This window comes from Echiichthys vipera (genome assembly GCF_963691815.1).
Source record: "Echiichthys vipera genome assembly, chromosome: 8".
Lineage (NCBI taxonomy): Eukaryota > Metazoa > Chordata > Actinopteri > Perciformes > Trachinidae > Echiichthys > Echiichthys vipera.
Window position 1 is genome coordinate 21,264,135 of NC_139833.1, and position 17,492 is coordinate 21,281,626.

The 17,492-nt window shown below is 40.1% G+C and overlaps 2 protein-coding genes across 2 annotated transcripts; both read left to right on the plus strand.

Annotated features, from left to right (window-relative positions):
• Positions 1–945: 945 nt before the first annotated feature.
• LOC310950716 (lipid scramblase CLPTM1L-like) lies at positions 946–8,294 on the plus strand (the record flags this gene model as incomplete). The annotated part of the gene is made up of 17 exons (XM_083918668.1): positions 946–1,146; positions 2,063–2,154; positions 2,374–2,551; positions 2,646–2,773; positions 4,130–4,208; positions 4,295–4,412; positions 4,505–4,599; positions 4,708–4,792; positions 5,789–5,889; positions 5,980–6,039; positions 6,152–6,202; positions 6,303–6,385; positions 6,662–6,696; positions 7,488–7,543; positions 7,683–7,727; positions 7,954–8,087; positions 8,228–8,294. 17 exons carry the CDS (start codon positions 946–948, stop codon positions 8,292–8,294), a joined length of 1,608 nt encoding a protein of 535 aa, XP_083774794.1.
• Positions 8,295–12,676: 4,382 nt separating this feature from the next.
• On the plus strand, positions 12,677–17,468 carry LOC310950729 (uncharacterized protein). The gene is made up of 3 exons (XM_083918686.1): positions 12,677–12,797; positions 14,853–14,975; positions 15,224–17,468. Exons 1-3 carry the CDS (start codon positions 12,752–12,754, stop codon positions 15,445–15,447), a joined length of 393 nt encoding a protein of 130 aa, XP_083774812.1. The 5' UTR covers positions 12,677–12,751; the 3' UTR covers positions 15,448–17,468.
• The last annotated feature ends 24 nt before the right edge of the window (positions 17,469–17,492 follow it).

A 17,492-nucleotide genomic window follows, 5' to 3' on the forward strand; every position in this document is an offset into this window, starting at 1 on the left:
CTCAAAGACGTAAACATAAACTTCCCAAATCAGTCCTAGTTTATTTCCTGTTGCAGTGTATGTGAATGACATCCGCTGACAGGGAAGTTAACAAGGAACACGGCGGTTGCCTAGCAATGGAATTCCTTATTCTAAAAAAGTATATATTCAAATGAATGGGGCGGAATTATCTCACATAGTCAGTTTTATTTTAGCTTATAGTTTTCTTTATTTCTTGACTATGTTCCCTCATTTCAATATGTATTGCCTCACATTTATTTAAGGACTTATTTATTTTAATTTCAAAGGGGCATGTCTTCTGCTGACTATTATTTTCAGTATTGATAAATCTGGCAATTCATTTCTTATTATTTAATCAATTAATTAAAAACTTACTGGAATAACTGAACGTTGCCTCTATGTTTCCTGTAATAATAAGACTCATAAAGTTATTTCCAGGGAACATTATAGGAAATGGTTTTAAACCCCTCTCATTTGCCAGGGATACAATTCTGGTGGAGCGATACAGATCCTTTATATATTTTGTTTATATTATATTTGGATATTTTTTTAATTATAGGCACACAGAGTTTGAAAATACTGGAATCAGCCAAGACAATACGTTTGAGTTTGCTAAACCCCAATTGCCATAGTGACCCATCTACTGAACCATCCCAGGCTTTTGTGCCAAGCTGTGGATAAATGATCTCATGTAGAAATAAACATGTGGCCTCGTGTGGCTCCCGGAACAGTCTGTGACGTGGACACAGAAGACGGTGCGGGCGCGGAGGTGGTGTCAGCATCCTCTCTCCTCTTATCTGGATGCAGATAACCGGAAGGATGCTGAGGCAGGGAGGAAGCATGGGGATTATATTGCATTGAGCTGTATCCGAATATAAACAGCTCCGTCCATCTTTTATTGTTCATTTTTGTTGCCGTTGTTCATGATCCGCATCAGTAGCTGCCATGTTCCCATCGTGTCAGTCCCAGCCCGCGGACAGCAGCACTAAGAGGAGCTCCGTCGCGAAGCTGCTGCTCGGGGTGTTTGTGGTTTACATGCTGCACACCGCCTGGCTGCTGTACGGCTTCCTCAACACGAAACCCTGCGATGGAAGCACCGGAGAACACTGCATCAACTCCTACCTCACAGCAAGACCCAGGCTGCAGGTTAGCACGGGCCTCTGTTTCTGGTCCTTCAGATGCTCCATAACCGGATACCAACATCAGGACACTACTGCAGAATAACTCAAGTGACTGTCCCTGCTTTTTCACAATGTTATTACTGCTCAGCGTTAAACCCTTGGCAAATCATGTGTAGCCTGCCTTAAAGTAAAAATAATGACTTTTTGTTTTGGCCTTTTTCAGAGGAAATTAGCATTTTATTATAGAGAGCTGTTGGTTTGTCGGCTAAATCCTTTAACACGAGGGGGGAATTGAAAAAACATGCACACATATTTGGAAGATAGGTTTTTATTTGTGTTCTCAATTTTTATTTCTGTAATTTGTTTTCTGAAATGTAAAGACTGCTTGTATGGGAGCCACTTGCTGCCTTTATGATGGGGGGAAATCCTGTAAGTCATTATAATGAGAAATATTCTCAAAATAATACAAACAAACATATTGACTATGACCCCATTTAAAAAAAAAGTTTTCATTGTTATGACTTGGCGTTAATCAAATATTGATAGAATTTCTTTTAACACTGACTGACCATCACACAGCCATCCATCATTTTGACAGATTTACCGTAAATTAATTCACACCGTGTACAACAGCAGAAGAGGCCAGCACAGAGAAGTTTATGGACAAGACAAGGGCGTACGATTTGGTGTCAAAGTGAAAAGACACTTGGCGATATTCCAGATTCAAACCCAATGTTAATAGGGAATCTGATAATGTTGATACGAAAATTTGCAAACTGGAAACTCCGCCTCACCGCCGCGGCCCATTGCAGAGGCCAGAAATGAACAGATATTGATGATATCACAGCCAAAGTTCCTTTAAAAAGCTCAATAATTGTGATGGCATAATGGCCGCAGTGCTTTCAGTGGCCTCATCTCTTCTTCTCTTTGGTTTATTCCAGATGAGTGTCTTCACCTGCCTCGTGCCAGACAACAGCCAACTTAACCTGGCTGTGAAAATAGACCCCTTTGACCCGCACTCTACATTTGAGAGGTGGGTGTGACATGTTGATACATCTGTTCACCATGCACGTTGTATTCAGAAGACTTTCTGCACCTTACCACCGCAAGAGGAACACTGGAGTAACTACGTCCATGGCATGAACAGTTGTTTTACATCTTATTTATTTACTTATTTATTAAGAGAGATAATACTTATTGTCCATCTCTCTGTGAGGCCGTCTCACTGATACCTCCCTCTCTTTCTCCGTAGGCAGGTGAATGTCTCTCTGCCTGAGCAGACTCGGGCTAATGGCACTCTGTATGCAGTCGTGTACGTTCACAAAGCCGGAGTTTCACCTCTGGACGACAGCAGAGAAGTCCACTACGCAGCTCAGCTCACCACCTTCATCACTTCCGCACACACAGAGGGCCAGAGAGACACGCAGAAGGTAAAAATGTGACTCAATATCTGTTTATAATATCACCTTAACAGTAGAGTTAGACATGGCTGCCAATAATAAGTAATTTTTGTGGCTCCATCAGAGGGCGAGTCCCAGATCAGAGAATCCTGTATCCCACTGGAGACCTCACCTGTCAATCACTATGATGTCAGAGGACTTCACCTTCAACAAGGCGGGACTTCCTAGTGATGTGCGGCGCTACATGAGAGTGTAAGTCACATGAGGCTGTGGAGGTCAAAGTGATCATCAGTGTACTGAGTGCCTGACTGAGGAAAGCTTTCAGCTAGGTTTTAGATTTCATCCGTGTACCCTGTACCCTGTACCCTGTAAGAGATAATAGATATGGTGGTAACTTTTCATCAGAGTCATCAGGACATAAACTTCTTACCTTTCTGGCATTTTTACACTTTTCTTTTGCAATCTTAAAAATACTTCTAATAAGCGTATAGCACACTACAACGTAAAAGAAATCCACCAGGTGTTGAAACTCATCAATATACAATTCCCTCTATATTTCTGATAACAGTCTGACCAATCATTTTATTCGGTCTGAGCAGAATTATTTGCAGAGCTTCCTGCCTGTCGGGGAAGGTCGATCTCCCCGAAATTCGCTAGTAAGAGGTTCCACAGTCTCCTTTTTTTTTTTTCTGACACATTCAGAATTAGAATCTGAAATAATTTGCCGGTGTCATTAACAATCAGCAGTCTTATAACAAGCTGCTGTGCGCACTTGTAAAATAATGGCTAGGAATTCTGTTGAATTATGTTAATCAGTCGCTGAGGCTAAACTTGGGGGGGGGGGGGGGGGTATATATATATATATATATACACACGTTATATGCGTTGATTAGTCGACTAATCGCTCTAAATGATGAAGAAGATCGACCAAGAAAATCCTTCAGTCCAAGTTCAAGTTTCATCATGCAATGAATGTATTTGAAGAGAGAACGGGTCAGCTCAGCCAAAATTATAACAAGATAAAATGAGATAAAATTACATTAATTAGGTAGAAAGAGTAGCAAAATGTAGTACTACACACATATATGAAAATGATTTTGTTTTTGCTGTGTGTAAAAGTGACAGTATTGCACTAATGCTGTGAGTAAAAAGGAATGAGGTTTGGGATAGAAAGCTGAGCTTGGCAGTATAGTCCTGAGTGAACAGTACAGGAGGGTGCCGAACACACACACTTGTGGTGCGCACGTGTTGAGGATCGTCGAAGGGGATGTGTGGCTCCCACTTCTCTCCACCTGGGGAACAAAGCAGAATTTCCTGTTTATTGTGATCCCTTGGAGAGATCCTCCCAAGTTAGTAACCCTTGGTACATGTATTTTTATTTTTCACATTAGCATTACCAGCATTTTTGCTACTAGTTTATCAGTAGTGGTTAAATATATACCGTAAAGCAAACACACATCCTGTTCCTGAGTAAACCATTAACATGCATTTGCGTACGTTGGTTCATACTCGAGTTATAACTCCACCCAGCTGTAAATAAGGAATCTGCCCCGGGCCAGCGTGTGTGTTTGGATTAAACAGTTTTCCTGTCATTTTTTTTGTTTCTAGCTCTCAGGAAGGCCGGCAGATGATCTACCTCCCTCTGCTGCTGGTTAACGAGCTCAGCTTCAGAGTCAGAGACCTCCTGGTAGGACGGCTTTACACACTAAACAACACTTGTCTAACAAATACTGAATGAAACGCCCTTACATGAATCCATCCAAACATTCACAGGAGATCAGCAGCAGCACTTTTCAGCTGCCTCTCACTGTGTCCTACGAGGGGATCTCTTTGAGGGGCTTCAGGTTCTGGGTGCATCTGCAGGATGTGGTTTATTCCCTGCGACAGTTTGGTGAGTTAATAAGACAACAGATATGTAATAAGAACCCAGTACATGTTTTCAGTAGACTGAACTAAATACAGTCATTTGATACTGTATTTTAGGCTTCACAGAGGAGAACATAGATGAGATTAAAGAAACTTTGGTGGGCTCTAACCTCTACCTGTTGGTGTTGACTGCACTCATCACAGCTCTGCAAGTAAGACTACACAACACCATAAAACACATTTGAATCCACTTCCATCTGTGTGTAACATGGTGTAGACACTCAGGCATATTAATAGCATGTTTCTGTGGTTTTCTGCAGCTCATCTGTGAATTCTTGGCTCTTAAAAATGACTTCAGTTCATGGAGAAAAAAGAAGAGCATGGCGGGAATGTCCAGGAAGTCAGGTAAGAAAATCTTTAGATTAAACAAGGCTGAACGTTTTTAATTTGTTTTTTTGTTGCACATGCAGTATTTTCAGTCAGCATATGAGGGCTTTCCAGCAATGACATTATAGCTGTGCTGTAAATTATGTACAACATAGCAAAGCAGTGTCTGCAAAGATATTGAAAGGGTTCAAGTTAGGACCTCACTATATGGCAATTAGTAACGCTGACTAGTGGCAGTTGAGTTTTCACTAGTGGAAATGACATTTCGACATGACAAAATGTCATTTTGAACATTGAAATGTTAATTTAAGAAAACTGTAAAACAGTTTTGACATGCTACAAATATATGTTCACATGAAGACTTTACATTTCAACTATTCAAAACTGATTTACAGATATATTTCATCTAATTATCAAAAATTCCTTTTTCACGAGTGAGGATGATGACAGATATCTACTGTTGAATTTCCACATGTTGGAAAAGGATTGTAAATAGAGGAAATATAATTTCACTCACATTTGCAATTGCAGATATGTGGGCGTCATAATATCATTAGAGTACCACAAAGCCATTGGTCGACTTTTGAAAGACAAAATTAATTTCATATATGGCATTGAAGATATCTGACATTTTGACGAGTGGAAATTCCTTTTTTGATATTTAAAATTAAATCTTCACTAGTTATAAAGGGAATTTCACATCTCAAATACAATTGTTTTGCATACAAATGTAATTTTCTGTAGTTACAGTTGAATTTTAGATAACTTAAATTCCATTTGTGATATCTGTAATGTAAGAACAATTGTATACATCTACAATGAACATTGCTACTAGTGAGCAATTAATTGAAGACATATTTAATCAGAATTGCTACTAATCAAAATGACATTATGGATATGTTGGTTTGGAATTATAACTAGGCAAAAAGCATTTGTTGACATCTACAGTTGCTTTTATATGACCACTACTGCCATACTAAGTGTCCCTTTGGTGTCTCCCCTCTCTGTCTGTAGTCCTGTGGCGTAGCCTCAGTACTTTGCTGATTTTTCTCCATCTGCTAGAAGAGACCAGTCTGCTGGTGCTGCTGCCTGTTGGATTGGGAGCATGTGTCGAGGTATTTAGTATAAATATAAATATTCCAAGAGAAAAGGTCAAATTAAGATCACAGCAGAGCGTTTAACCCACTAACCTGCTGTCCCCTCAGGTGTGGAAGCTGTTTACAGTGTTTAAGGTCCAATTTCAATGGAAAAGCTCCAAGCTCCACGTGAGTGTTTAACCGCCCGTTTACAGTGATTAACTTCACTTTCTGTTAGCGTAGACTTCCAGCTCTGATAATCAGCACATACTGTAAGTCTGCCTCCTGTCTCACTGTGTAGGTAAATAAGCTGGATGAAGAAGAAAGAAAGACGGTAGAGTACGACACACAGGTGTGGTCTATCGTGTTCCCGTATACCTTAGAGCTCTGGTTTTACACTCTGCCTCAGTCTTTGTTTAATCGTAATATTTTGTGTGTGGTTCGCTCTCCAGGCGTCCAGATACTTGTCCTACTTGGTCTACCCTCTGTGTATCAGCGGAGCTATTTTCTCTCTGGCCTACTTACGCCAAAAGAGGTGAGCTTTGCCACACAGCTGTAATGTTGCTACGTCATGAAACACACTCTTTGTGCAGTCTGTAACATTTCAATACAAACTCTTTCCTGGTCACATGTCGGTTCCCCTCCACCTTCTGTACTGAAGTGTTTTAAGACTCAAATCAGACCTGAATATTTCTTGAATAAAAGTAAGATGTTTTTTTGTTTTAAATGATGTTCTATTACACATGTCATTATGTACAAAGACTAAGTTGCTACTACATTACATTAACATTCAATTGCATTGTGTTGACAGTTACTACTCCTGGTTGGTCAACAGCCTGGTGACTGGTGAGTTGACTTCCATCATTTGTCCCCCTGAAACAAGATTGTTATTTATTATTATTATTATTATTATTACACTATTTCAATGCACAAACTCAATACATTTTTATTGGTAAAGCACCTTTCATACAGTGAAAGGTGCTTCACAGAAGACTGACAGAAGAGGTGTAAACAATAAAAAACATGAAAAAAGACAAAAACATTTTAAAAACTAACAATTTGAGATCACTGCACATAAGATATCAAAAATGATTTGGTGCTACTATATACATAAGTGGTAAAACATTGGAAAACAATCTAGTTTAAAGAACTAAATTAAAAGACAAATCAAGAATAAGAAAGAGACAGTAGAGTAGATTTACAAGTTATAATTACGATTTTTAAAATAAGATAAAGATAAACTAAGTAAAAAAAAGTAGATAAAAAAAGCAGAACAAGGACAAGTTATATTCAAAATAGGAATAAAAAATGTAAAATAACAATATTAAAATAACAGCTCAAATAAAATAGTACATATTGTACAGCAGCATACAATTAAATAAGTGATTAAAACAATGTAAATATTATCTATAAACCATTTTATTCAAATGCCCGGCTGAATTTTTTGTTTTTATGTTACATTTCAAATTTATTTAAAATTATTTCATGTGACACATAAATTGAATGATTTAGATTCACAGTGTTCCTCCTTAAATAAAGCCGAAATCTGCTTCACACATAAAGCGTATTATTATTATTATTACTTTTATATGAACCACTTGTGTGCTGCATTGACACTTGACCTCTCCTCCTGTCAGGAGTGTACGCCTTTGGCTTCCTGTCTATGGCTCCGCAGCTCTTCATCAACCACAAGGTCGGTCCTGTCTCCAAGTGTATGAATTACCAAACTACTCCATTATAGAGAGGAGTGAAATAACTTGAGTATTGTAATTGGCTGTATGAACTGTCCTCTGGTGTCTTTTTGTGTTTCTCCACTCGTCTCTCTGGATCAGTTGAAGTCTGTGAGCCACCTGCAGGGGACAGTGTTGATGTACAGAGTGAGTCATTCACACACGCACGCACGCATGCATGCACACACACACACACACACACACACACACACACACACAGTAACAGTAAGATGCTCTGTGCAGCCAAGAGCACATCCCCACTGAGAAACTTTTTATTTTACAGGGAACTCAGTTTCAGTTCTCTCTAAGCGTATTTTGCTCGTCTGTGAGTTCATTATTCTCTCCTTCCTCTCTGTCTCTCTCTCTCCATCAGGGTGTGAACACACTGATCTCAGACCTGTGCTCCTGCGCCTCCTTTTTCTCCTCTTCCGGATCCTTCTCCTCCTCTCATCAGCTGTCCTGCTTCAGAGATGAGCTCCTCTTCTTCCTCTACCTCTACCAGCGAAGGTAGACACGCACACAATGCTACAAAACATACACACTTACACTGCACCACACCACACCACACCACCATCTTCCGTTTTCAGTCCATCCCCAACCCGCCGTGTGTGTTATATAACCCCGCTGTCATCTCATCTCTCCACCAGGCGTTACGCCCACAAGGCCAAGAGGCGAGAGTCCGGGACCCACAGCAAGAAACTAAAGACTCAATGAGGAGAGGACTGAGTTCCTCTCCTTCCCTTTTTTCCCCACAAATGAATGCACAAACACACAAAACTCATCTTTTAAAACGGGGTTGAAGATGTGAAACGGAGGCTCAGGCAGGACGCTCGGCCACGTGCGCCACAGCAGCTTCAAACTGTTCCGTCTCCGACCCTCCAATGTTGTCCTCTCACAGTGCCGCTTCTTTTTTGCTAGCCATCCATTAAACCCCCCCGCCCTTACTCCTACAGCGAACTCATTCTGACGCACGTTATGCAAGAAAATAACTATGGCATCATATCACCACTCGTGTTTGCTCGATTCTGCTCTTCATGCACAAATAAGGGGGGTTACTGAGGGTGTTTCCTGCTCCATTGTAAAGGATGCAGCCTTCAACCCCAAATCAAGTTCCATAATCATAAATGAAGAACCATCTGATGCGTCTAGACCTGAACTTTATGACTCAACTTGACCTTTGTATGGCTATCTCCAACCAGGATTCTCCCTTTAAAGTTTCCTTTTTGTACATATTTATACACAGTATATTCTGTTCTTTTTCCAGCACTTAGTTGAAGCTGGGTGCCCCCCTAATAAAGGCATCAAATGCTACATGAAGCTTTATGCTTATATAAAGATAAAAAGCATAAGTATAAAGAGACAGCATCATTTCTACGGTTGCACTTTTACATCGAATGGAAATGATTCTGCACAACAACCCCCAAATCATAATTCATCATCATTTCCAAACCATATTTGGTTTCTTTGGAAACTTTGTGATCTTGACTAGAATTTAAAGTAGTGTCCTGTAGTTTGACCATTGCATGGCTTTAGATAAACAAGGTTGGCCTAAGACAGTAATGAGAAGAGCAGACCAGCAGCATAAAGCACTTTTTAATCCAGAAAATAAATCACTGACTTGTGTTGGAGGTGCTGGAGGCTGATCAGGGTGTATTGAGGGTACACACTCCCTGTTGTGTAGATTTAATGTTAGTCTTGTTTACCTAGAATATAATTATATTAAGTATTTTTAGTATTTTGTCATCCTTAATGTTCGCCCTCCTGCATTACATGCTGAGTTAGGGTAACACTTTAAAACAACCATTAATAAATGCTAAATGATTCATTAAAGTGAATAGTTATTTTATATCTGTAAATAATTCAATGATAAATAATAATGTTTACTTATTATGAGTAATGCTACAATTTAAGTTATAGTAGCAGGTTATTATTGCACACATTTGAAGGAATTTTTAACCCTATAACTTGTTTGTAAAACATCCATAAACGATATTTGGATGGCTGTAAGTAATTCATACTTTGTTGATCCAAATAATGATTAACCATTGACAAAGTATTAACTACCCATCTAACTTTGTAAACTAAGTATTATATATTACACTAAACTAATGACAAAATAACATAAATTATAACATTACTAATTATAACAAACATTATTAATCATCAGTTCACTGTATTATTATTACTACTACTGTATTACAGTAAAATAATTATTACCTAAAGTTTAATTAACTATCAATTGACCATTTATTAATGATAGTAATTATAAAGTGTTACCCAAATTATAAAGATTGACTTGCAGTGTCAACCTATAAAAAGAGGCTCTATTGTCAGTGAGTAGACCAAATATCTTGTTGGCATGTGTCTATGAAATCTCTGCAATGCATTTGGACTTACGATGTAACTGAAGCATCAGCCTGTTCCTTTCATCCCGTCACACAGGATGAGAAACAGAAGCTCAAACAACGCTGGGTGATCTGATGCATCCAGCTGTTTGTGTTATGCTGACCTCGGCGCTCATTTCGGCATCTTTGCTGAGCTGGAGAATCATTTACAGACTTTGCAGAACTATTACAGAATTATTTTGTCTTCCGTCGTTTTGGAAATGCAACCTGCTTGTTATTTTTTAACAATATGAAATAAAAATTAAAATGTAACCGGCTCTAAGCGTTATGATTTGGGCTAGTGGTTTGATGTGCATGTGTGCGTGTCATGAGTTATGCTATCACAAATCAAATCAACAGACAGCAGATGGTTGTTATGGTGAGTTTCTGTGTATTCGTGCTGCAGTAGGTGTGTACAGGGTGTGTACAGGCTGGATGTGTGTGTGTGTGTGTGCTGCATTCCTCTGTTATCACTGGACAGATGTCCTATGACAGATAGGACGTGAGTGCCGTCAGTCATTCTGAGATAGTCTTAAGTGGTAAATATTTTTTAACACCTACACATTCATCTAGTGAAAAACATTTCATGACATGACGGTGTTCGTTAAAGGCACGGTAACTGTGGTTGTTCTCATTTATTTCTAACTGAGCTGATGTATCGCTGCAGTATTTTCAGGTTGTGGGAAGAAACAAAAGGAGGGGTGTGGCTTTAATAAACATTTGGTTTCAGTGTTGGCACACCTTTGTTGACTGATATCCAGAACGCTGGATTAGATGGATTGTCACTGTCTAATAGGCTGTAAGATGTAATCTGTTATATGAACATTAAACCAGCAATAATTGATTTTTTTCTTTACTTGAGGGCAGCATAAAAAGGTTGTGAGCTCAACAATGACGTGTCCATTTAGAGTTGATATGTTAGCAAACAGTTGCTTATCTAAAAATCCACCATCAAGCTTTAATTAAGAGTCACTGAATAAATGTAAGTCCATTATTCACTTTATTGTCTTTTAGCTCTGTTTGGTCTCCACCAACTTAGATACTGAGGAATGTATACTCCTGCATCACAGAGAGAGCCCTGACAGGGAACATCACTGCCTGGCACAGAAAGAGTGGTTAGTTCGGCTGAACGTACGATTGGCCGTACCTCACCCTGCCTAAAGGAACGTGTTGTCTGAGAAAATGGAAACTAAACTTCAGGAACATTCTTCATTTCTTCACTGAATTAGAGATTACATTAAGTTAGCCTCACGAGACCATCCTGATCTCTCGAGCTCCATTGTATTTTACTCACAGATCAGTCTGGTAACCTGTGGCAGAGAAAATTTGGAGAAGTTTGCCCAAGCGACCGAACCATTCAGCGTTGGTTTTGAGGCGGCTCGAAGTGTGACACAACGAGAAGTGACTGTTCAGTGTAAACTACAGTGGCTTCTGCGGATGAGATGAGCGCAGCTATGGAGCAACAAATGCTTTATTCTCTTGGATCCTTCTTTTGGAATATGGACCGGGCACCTGAAATCGTGCCTTTTAACCGTAGATTCCTGTTACGCAAACAGCAAATATCCTTTACCGAAATGTTGCTTACTTTCTGAGCTTTGTTGAGCTGATTGGTTGCCTGTCTATCACAAACATAGGTGGTGATAGACAGATGATTTATCCAATCAGCAATCAGTATTTCTGCCTCTTCCCAAGAGATCTTGGAGAGTTCCCAGAAGGATTGGCTGAGCAAATGCTGTAACGGGTGGTGTATGGACCCAATTGCAGTACAAAGGACTCAGAAACAGTGGTAAAAGTTCAACGGTTTACTCAGACTCAGGCAGACAGACAAACAGTTGGGAAAAGGATGCAGACGAAGCAGGGAATCAGGGACAGGCGAGGTCTGTACTGGGAAGACAGGCAGAAGAATGCTGGAAAGTCTTGCATGGCATAGAACAATCTGGCAAAGGAGTGAGTGTGGAGCTGGTGATTTTATGCTGGGCTGATTGCATGTGATGAGACGCAGCTGTGTGCACAGGTGAGTAGAGTGAACTGCTGAGGTGGGTGTGGCTGACAGGCTGAGTGGGGCAGAGGCAGGATCAATGGAAAACTACTGAGGGCTGGAACTGTGACAAATGTGAATTATGCGGATCAATCCATCTGGCGGAGTCAGGTTAACGTTTTTAAGATTTCCACGCTGGAGGGTGGTTTCAATTTTTTATGTTTTTAAGCCCCAAAAACGCTGTCGCCATCTAAACGAAAGGCACATCTGATAAAATATTTTGTCGTTTTCACCCGTGAGCGTATGAACAGGGCCTTTATTCGACCACTTTAACCACTAAACTTTACTCCTGTTTTTCTTCTTTCTGAACATTCTCCTGCTACTGTACATGGTTTAATAAAGGTTGTCACAGAAATGGGAGTTCCCCTCCAAATAAGGCAACACTCCTCGAAGAAGCCCTGCAGCACGGGTTGAGCTGCGTGTCGTGATATAGTGTAAAACAGCCTCACTGTTCACGGCTGCTTACCTCAATAAGCGGCATTATGTCTGTGACTGGCTGCAGATAAATAAAGACAAGTATCTGTGAAAACACAGCAACATCTAGGAATGTGCAACACACACACACACACACACACACACACACACATTTATGAGATGCTTTGCCATGAAGGTAGATGATGATGTGGGTGGAACTACTGTGATGAGGTGCTCCTGTACAACAAACAATAGAAACCACACACACACACACAGCAGGACACACCAGCTCTGACAGTGGAGGCTCAGGTGTCAAACAGACACTCTCACCTGTCATGAAGCTGCTGCTCGGCCTCGTGCTCCTCTCCCTCGTCTCTTCAGGTATGTGCGTACACCTCAAACTCCTCGAGCTGTAGGTCAAAGGGTCAGGAGCTTTTCTCATGGCCAAACTCACCTGTGGCTTTTATACATATAGGCAGGGTAAAGGTGGAGAGTGGGACACCAGGGGCAATGACATTCATGCTCGGAGACAATGTGTCTATTGGGGTAGTTGTGCCTCACTGTGGTCATGTTGCGTTTTTACTGGTTGTTTTGCATCTCTTTGTAGTTACCTAGAGCCTGGCATTACCCTCTCAGTTCATTTTCAGTTTCCAAGGGGTGTTATCAGCGGTTAAGACCAAAATGCCTCTGTCCGCAATTGGATAGACCTAACACCAATCAGAGCAACGAAACGTGACCTACATCTTAATAAGAGCAGTTAAACGGGCAGCTTCATCTGGTTGTCAGGCCAGTTATTTTGTGTCTCTTTGTAGTTGTTTTGGTCTAAATCTTCAGTCTCAGGATCGTACACAATGGACATATGAGGGGGAGATTATTATCAGGGTGGCTGTGTTGGTTCTATTTTATTCAATTAATACTTGATTAATAATGAATGTGCAACATCAAATGTAGTCTCATTGAAGATTTGTACCTTCGGGTGGAAAAACACATTTTAAAGATCTCATTATGGCCATTTTTAAGTTCACAGTTCGTATTGAAGGTTTCTACTTAAACATATTCAAATGCTATAATGTTCAAAAAACACTTTTCTATCTAAATATACCTGAAACACGCCATCTTAGCACCCTTCTCTCTAAGCCTCTTTGAAAAAGCCCAGTTTGTTCTGATTGGTCAGAGTTTCCACACTGACTCACTCTCTGCATATCTGCACCGCCATTGTAGCCGGGAAATCACTGTAACATCACCCTCACGTTGTGACATCACTGTGATAAACAAGTCGTTTAAAGGCTCAGTTTGTGAATAGACTACTTTTTCAATATGGGACCTTTAATGATAGCCTAGTCTGTCAGGAATTCTGCCTTTGGGTTTCTAAATCTGAGCATTTTAAACTTCCGATGTGCATGTTTTTATTTACTGTGATTCATCAGCTTAGTGACGTAAGAGAGCAGAACAATAACATGAATGGGAGGAGCAGTATGCACCTTTTTAATACTCTTTATAATTAAAGAAGCAGGCCTGACAAGTTTTGACACTGCAGTCTTTGGGAGTAACCGTCTTTCTATTTTGGGCAAGGTCATTTACATGAATATTTTGTTTATCTTAGTTCTATTATATTCTTTCATTGAGGTCAGACGGAAAATATCCAAGTCCCAGTCTGCAGTAAATTTATCATTTAGATTTTTGGATTGAATTCACTAGCTTGATTTTTATTCATAATGCTTGGACTGCTGGTGAAGGAATGACCTGTATCCTCTTTGTGCGTCATTCTCAGAAACATCTGCATTCCTGTCACAAAGACAGCAAACACCATCAGATCTCAGTCAAGTTCAGTCTACTCGACTTTGTTATGACGCTTGATACCAATTATCAAAATATATTCTCAAGTAGATCCTGACGACTTTTGACTCAGTGGGAGCTTGGTCCTAACGTCACTAACACTCTCATATTCTTTGAAAAAAGACAATTGTCACTGCAAAACTAAAAGAACTTAAAAAGGATAAAACAGTGAAGAGTAAGAATCCATTTAGGTTTTCCCCCTGGTCCCTCCTTTAATCAGATGTACCTAATAATCAATGTGCAACTTAAACTACTGTAGGCCCAACCCTTTCCAATCGGATTATCAATGAGAGGAGAGAAACTTTCCACTTTCACAGCCATCTGGTGTCCTTTGCACATCTATAATTCTGCACAGTGAAGCTCAAACATCAAAGTTTAGGCACAAGAGGAGACAGATATTTTTGATTTGAGCGGGACTTTCAAATGTCAAAAACATCCAAACACTGATAAATATCTGCCTCTGAACCTGATCCAGTGGTTTTGCACAGAACTCGAATGAAGTTAATATAAGTTTATGGTATTTTACATCATGTACTGGCTTTCATGGCTTGCAATTTATCTCTTATTCTTTAAAAAGTGTTGCTCTGTTTCCGCCTGCAGGACTATCACTGAGATGCTACGTGTGCAGTTCTTCTGCCACTAACGAAGAATGCAACGGCAGCAACAACACAAAGACATGTCAGCCGCTGCTAGACATGTGCATGACTGTCGTCGACATTCTAGGTAACAATGCAAACACAACATCAGATCATGGAATGTAAAGAACTGCAGATTTTTTAGGGGGATCAGTATTCATATAAAACATCTTGTATCTAAACGTGTCTTTCAACTCAATTCAATTTGAAAGCAGGTCTTGTTTTATTGGAGTCATTACAGCTTTTTTGTCCTATACGTCCTTCGGAATTCACCGTGCAGCCTCTAAAATGTGTGAAAACATAACCCCAGTACCCCCCACTGTGTGTGTTGCTCAGGTTCCTCTAAAGCCATAGTGAAGTCTTGTGCAAGTGAGGCCACGTGCACAGGCGCTGCTGCCACCGCCACAATCGACGCAAATGGAAACGGAAACATCGTCAACTGCTGCAACAGCTTCAGTTTGTGTAACTTCAGCGGAGCCGAGTCCGTTCACATACACTCAGCCCTGCTGCTCCTGGCTGCAGGTGCATTATTACTGCTGTCAGACCAACACCGTCTCTGAATGTAGCTCAACACGCTCTAATATTATGTATAACCATGTGAAGACTGGAGTCACATGAAGCTTTTTAATACCACTGTATGCCATCAAAATAATGACCTCCCTATGGCTGTTATATTAACCCACTATATAGTTCTATTTACTATGATAAGGAATTTGTTTTGATTGGTCTAAAGCAGGGGTGCCCACTCCTGGAGAGCTACTGCCCTGCATGTTTTAGGTTTCTCATCATTAGAGTCAGGTGTGTTAGAGCAGGGAGAAACCGAAAACATGCAGGACAGTAGCTCTCCAGGAGCAGGAGTGGGCCCCCCTGGTCTAAAGGCTTGAACTCTGGTAAGGTCATACTTTGGGCAAATACCTTAGAGTACAACTTTGACATTTTTAGATCACATGAAAAATCACTTATCAATAAGTCAAATTCAAGATTTTTGAAAAATGAGCCTTTTTGTTTGAGCCTTTATTTAATGTTTTTCATACATGTTTTTTTTCACGTGTGCATATCTTATGATATTTAACTCATTAGGAGTTCAGATACCGAGTACTTGATTGTGCTCCTTTTATGCACATTTTCTCATCATACTATATTTAGTCTTTGGGCACATGGGAAGATTTTTGTCTTTCCTAAAATATAAATATATATATCAAAAAAGTAGTCCCATGTGCTCAAAGACAAACTCAATTTTCAGCGGTTTGACAGATTTAAAAAATGTCTTCAGATGTGCGCACAGAGCCGAGAGAACACTTACACCAAAGGAAATTCAAAATGTCAGTCTGTGTGAACAAAAGAACAAACCCTTGCAGATAAAATGTTTTCTGGCTTTACTCTCACTGAAAGCGGCCTATTCAGCACTTTTATATTTGAAATCTTAGCAACTTGAATACTATCCAATGCATGCTGTACTATGCTGTATTATTCTAATGATTGTCCGAACTACAGTCTCAATGTATCATGATCTAAGCAGCAGCATGACTTGTCTATATACACCTTAACATCTGTCAGTTTGCTGAATTTTGTGGCAAAGCTCTGTTCAGCTTCCTAAATCCTTCACCTGTGTTGACACAATCAGTCACACAATCACAATTTAGAGCCCCTCATCAGATACAGTTACACAGCTTGGTTTGGTAACGTCTCTGTGCAGCTAAAGTCAAACTGACTGTATGGAAGATTATTGGGCTCAAAGACTAAGACAAGCCAATAAAATAGTAGCTGGCCCATCCCTTGTTCCACTCTACCAGTACCAGCTACTGCCCTCTGCTGGGAGTCCTTCACTGCAAATTGAATAGTTCTAAAAATATGCGTCAATAAAAATGTTAAATAGAAGCAAATGAAGGATGGGCAAAGATGATCCTTGTTTTGACTTCAGGGAACTGTAGGAAAAAGGGATTCCTTTGTTTGTCCATCATCATCATCATTCATCTTCAATCGTTTGTCCCTGTCGGGGTCACGGGGGGCTGGAGCCGATCCCAGCTGACATCGAGCGTGAGGCGGGGTACACCCTGGACAGGACACCAGTCTATCATAGGGCACATAGAGACGAACACAGACAGACAAACATTCACCCCTACGGGCAATTTTAGAGTCATCAAATAACCTAACACATGCATGTCGGTGGACTGTGGGAGGTGGAAGCCGGAGAACCCGGAGAAAACCCACGCAGACACGGGGAGAACATGCAAACTCCACATTATTACTATTATTATTATTATTGTGGATGAGTTTGATTTTTTATGGATGTTTTTTTGCATATGGAATGTTATCTTTTAGGCTGCAGCATGGGTGAACACCCAAAGACAAATTGTCCACTTTGTGGGAGAGCTAAGTCCATCTTGAATTCATTTCTAGTCCAGATACAACGTATCTGACGGTTTGAAGACAAGTGAAAGTGATTGACAGGAGAAGTAACTCCCTGTAGAACTCAATGTAAGAAGTTCACGCCGACATTAACATTAAATAAAAACAATTGATACTTGAGACAATCCCTGAAATGTAATGCTTTCAAATAAATCTCTATCACAGATAAGAATGCGGACAGTTTCAAGTGATTTCC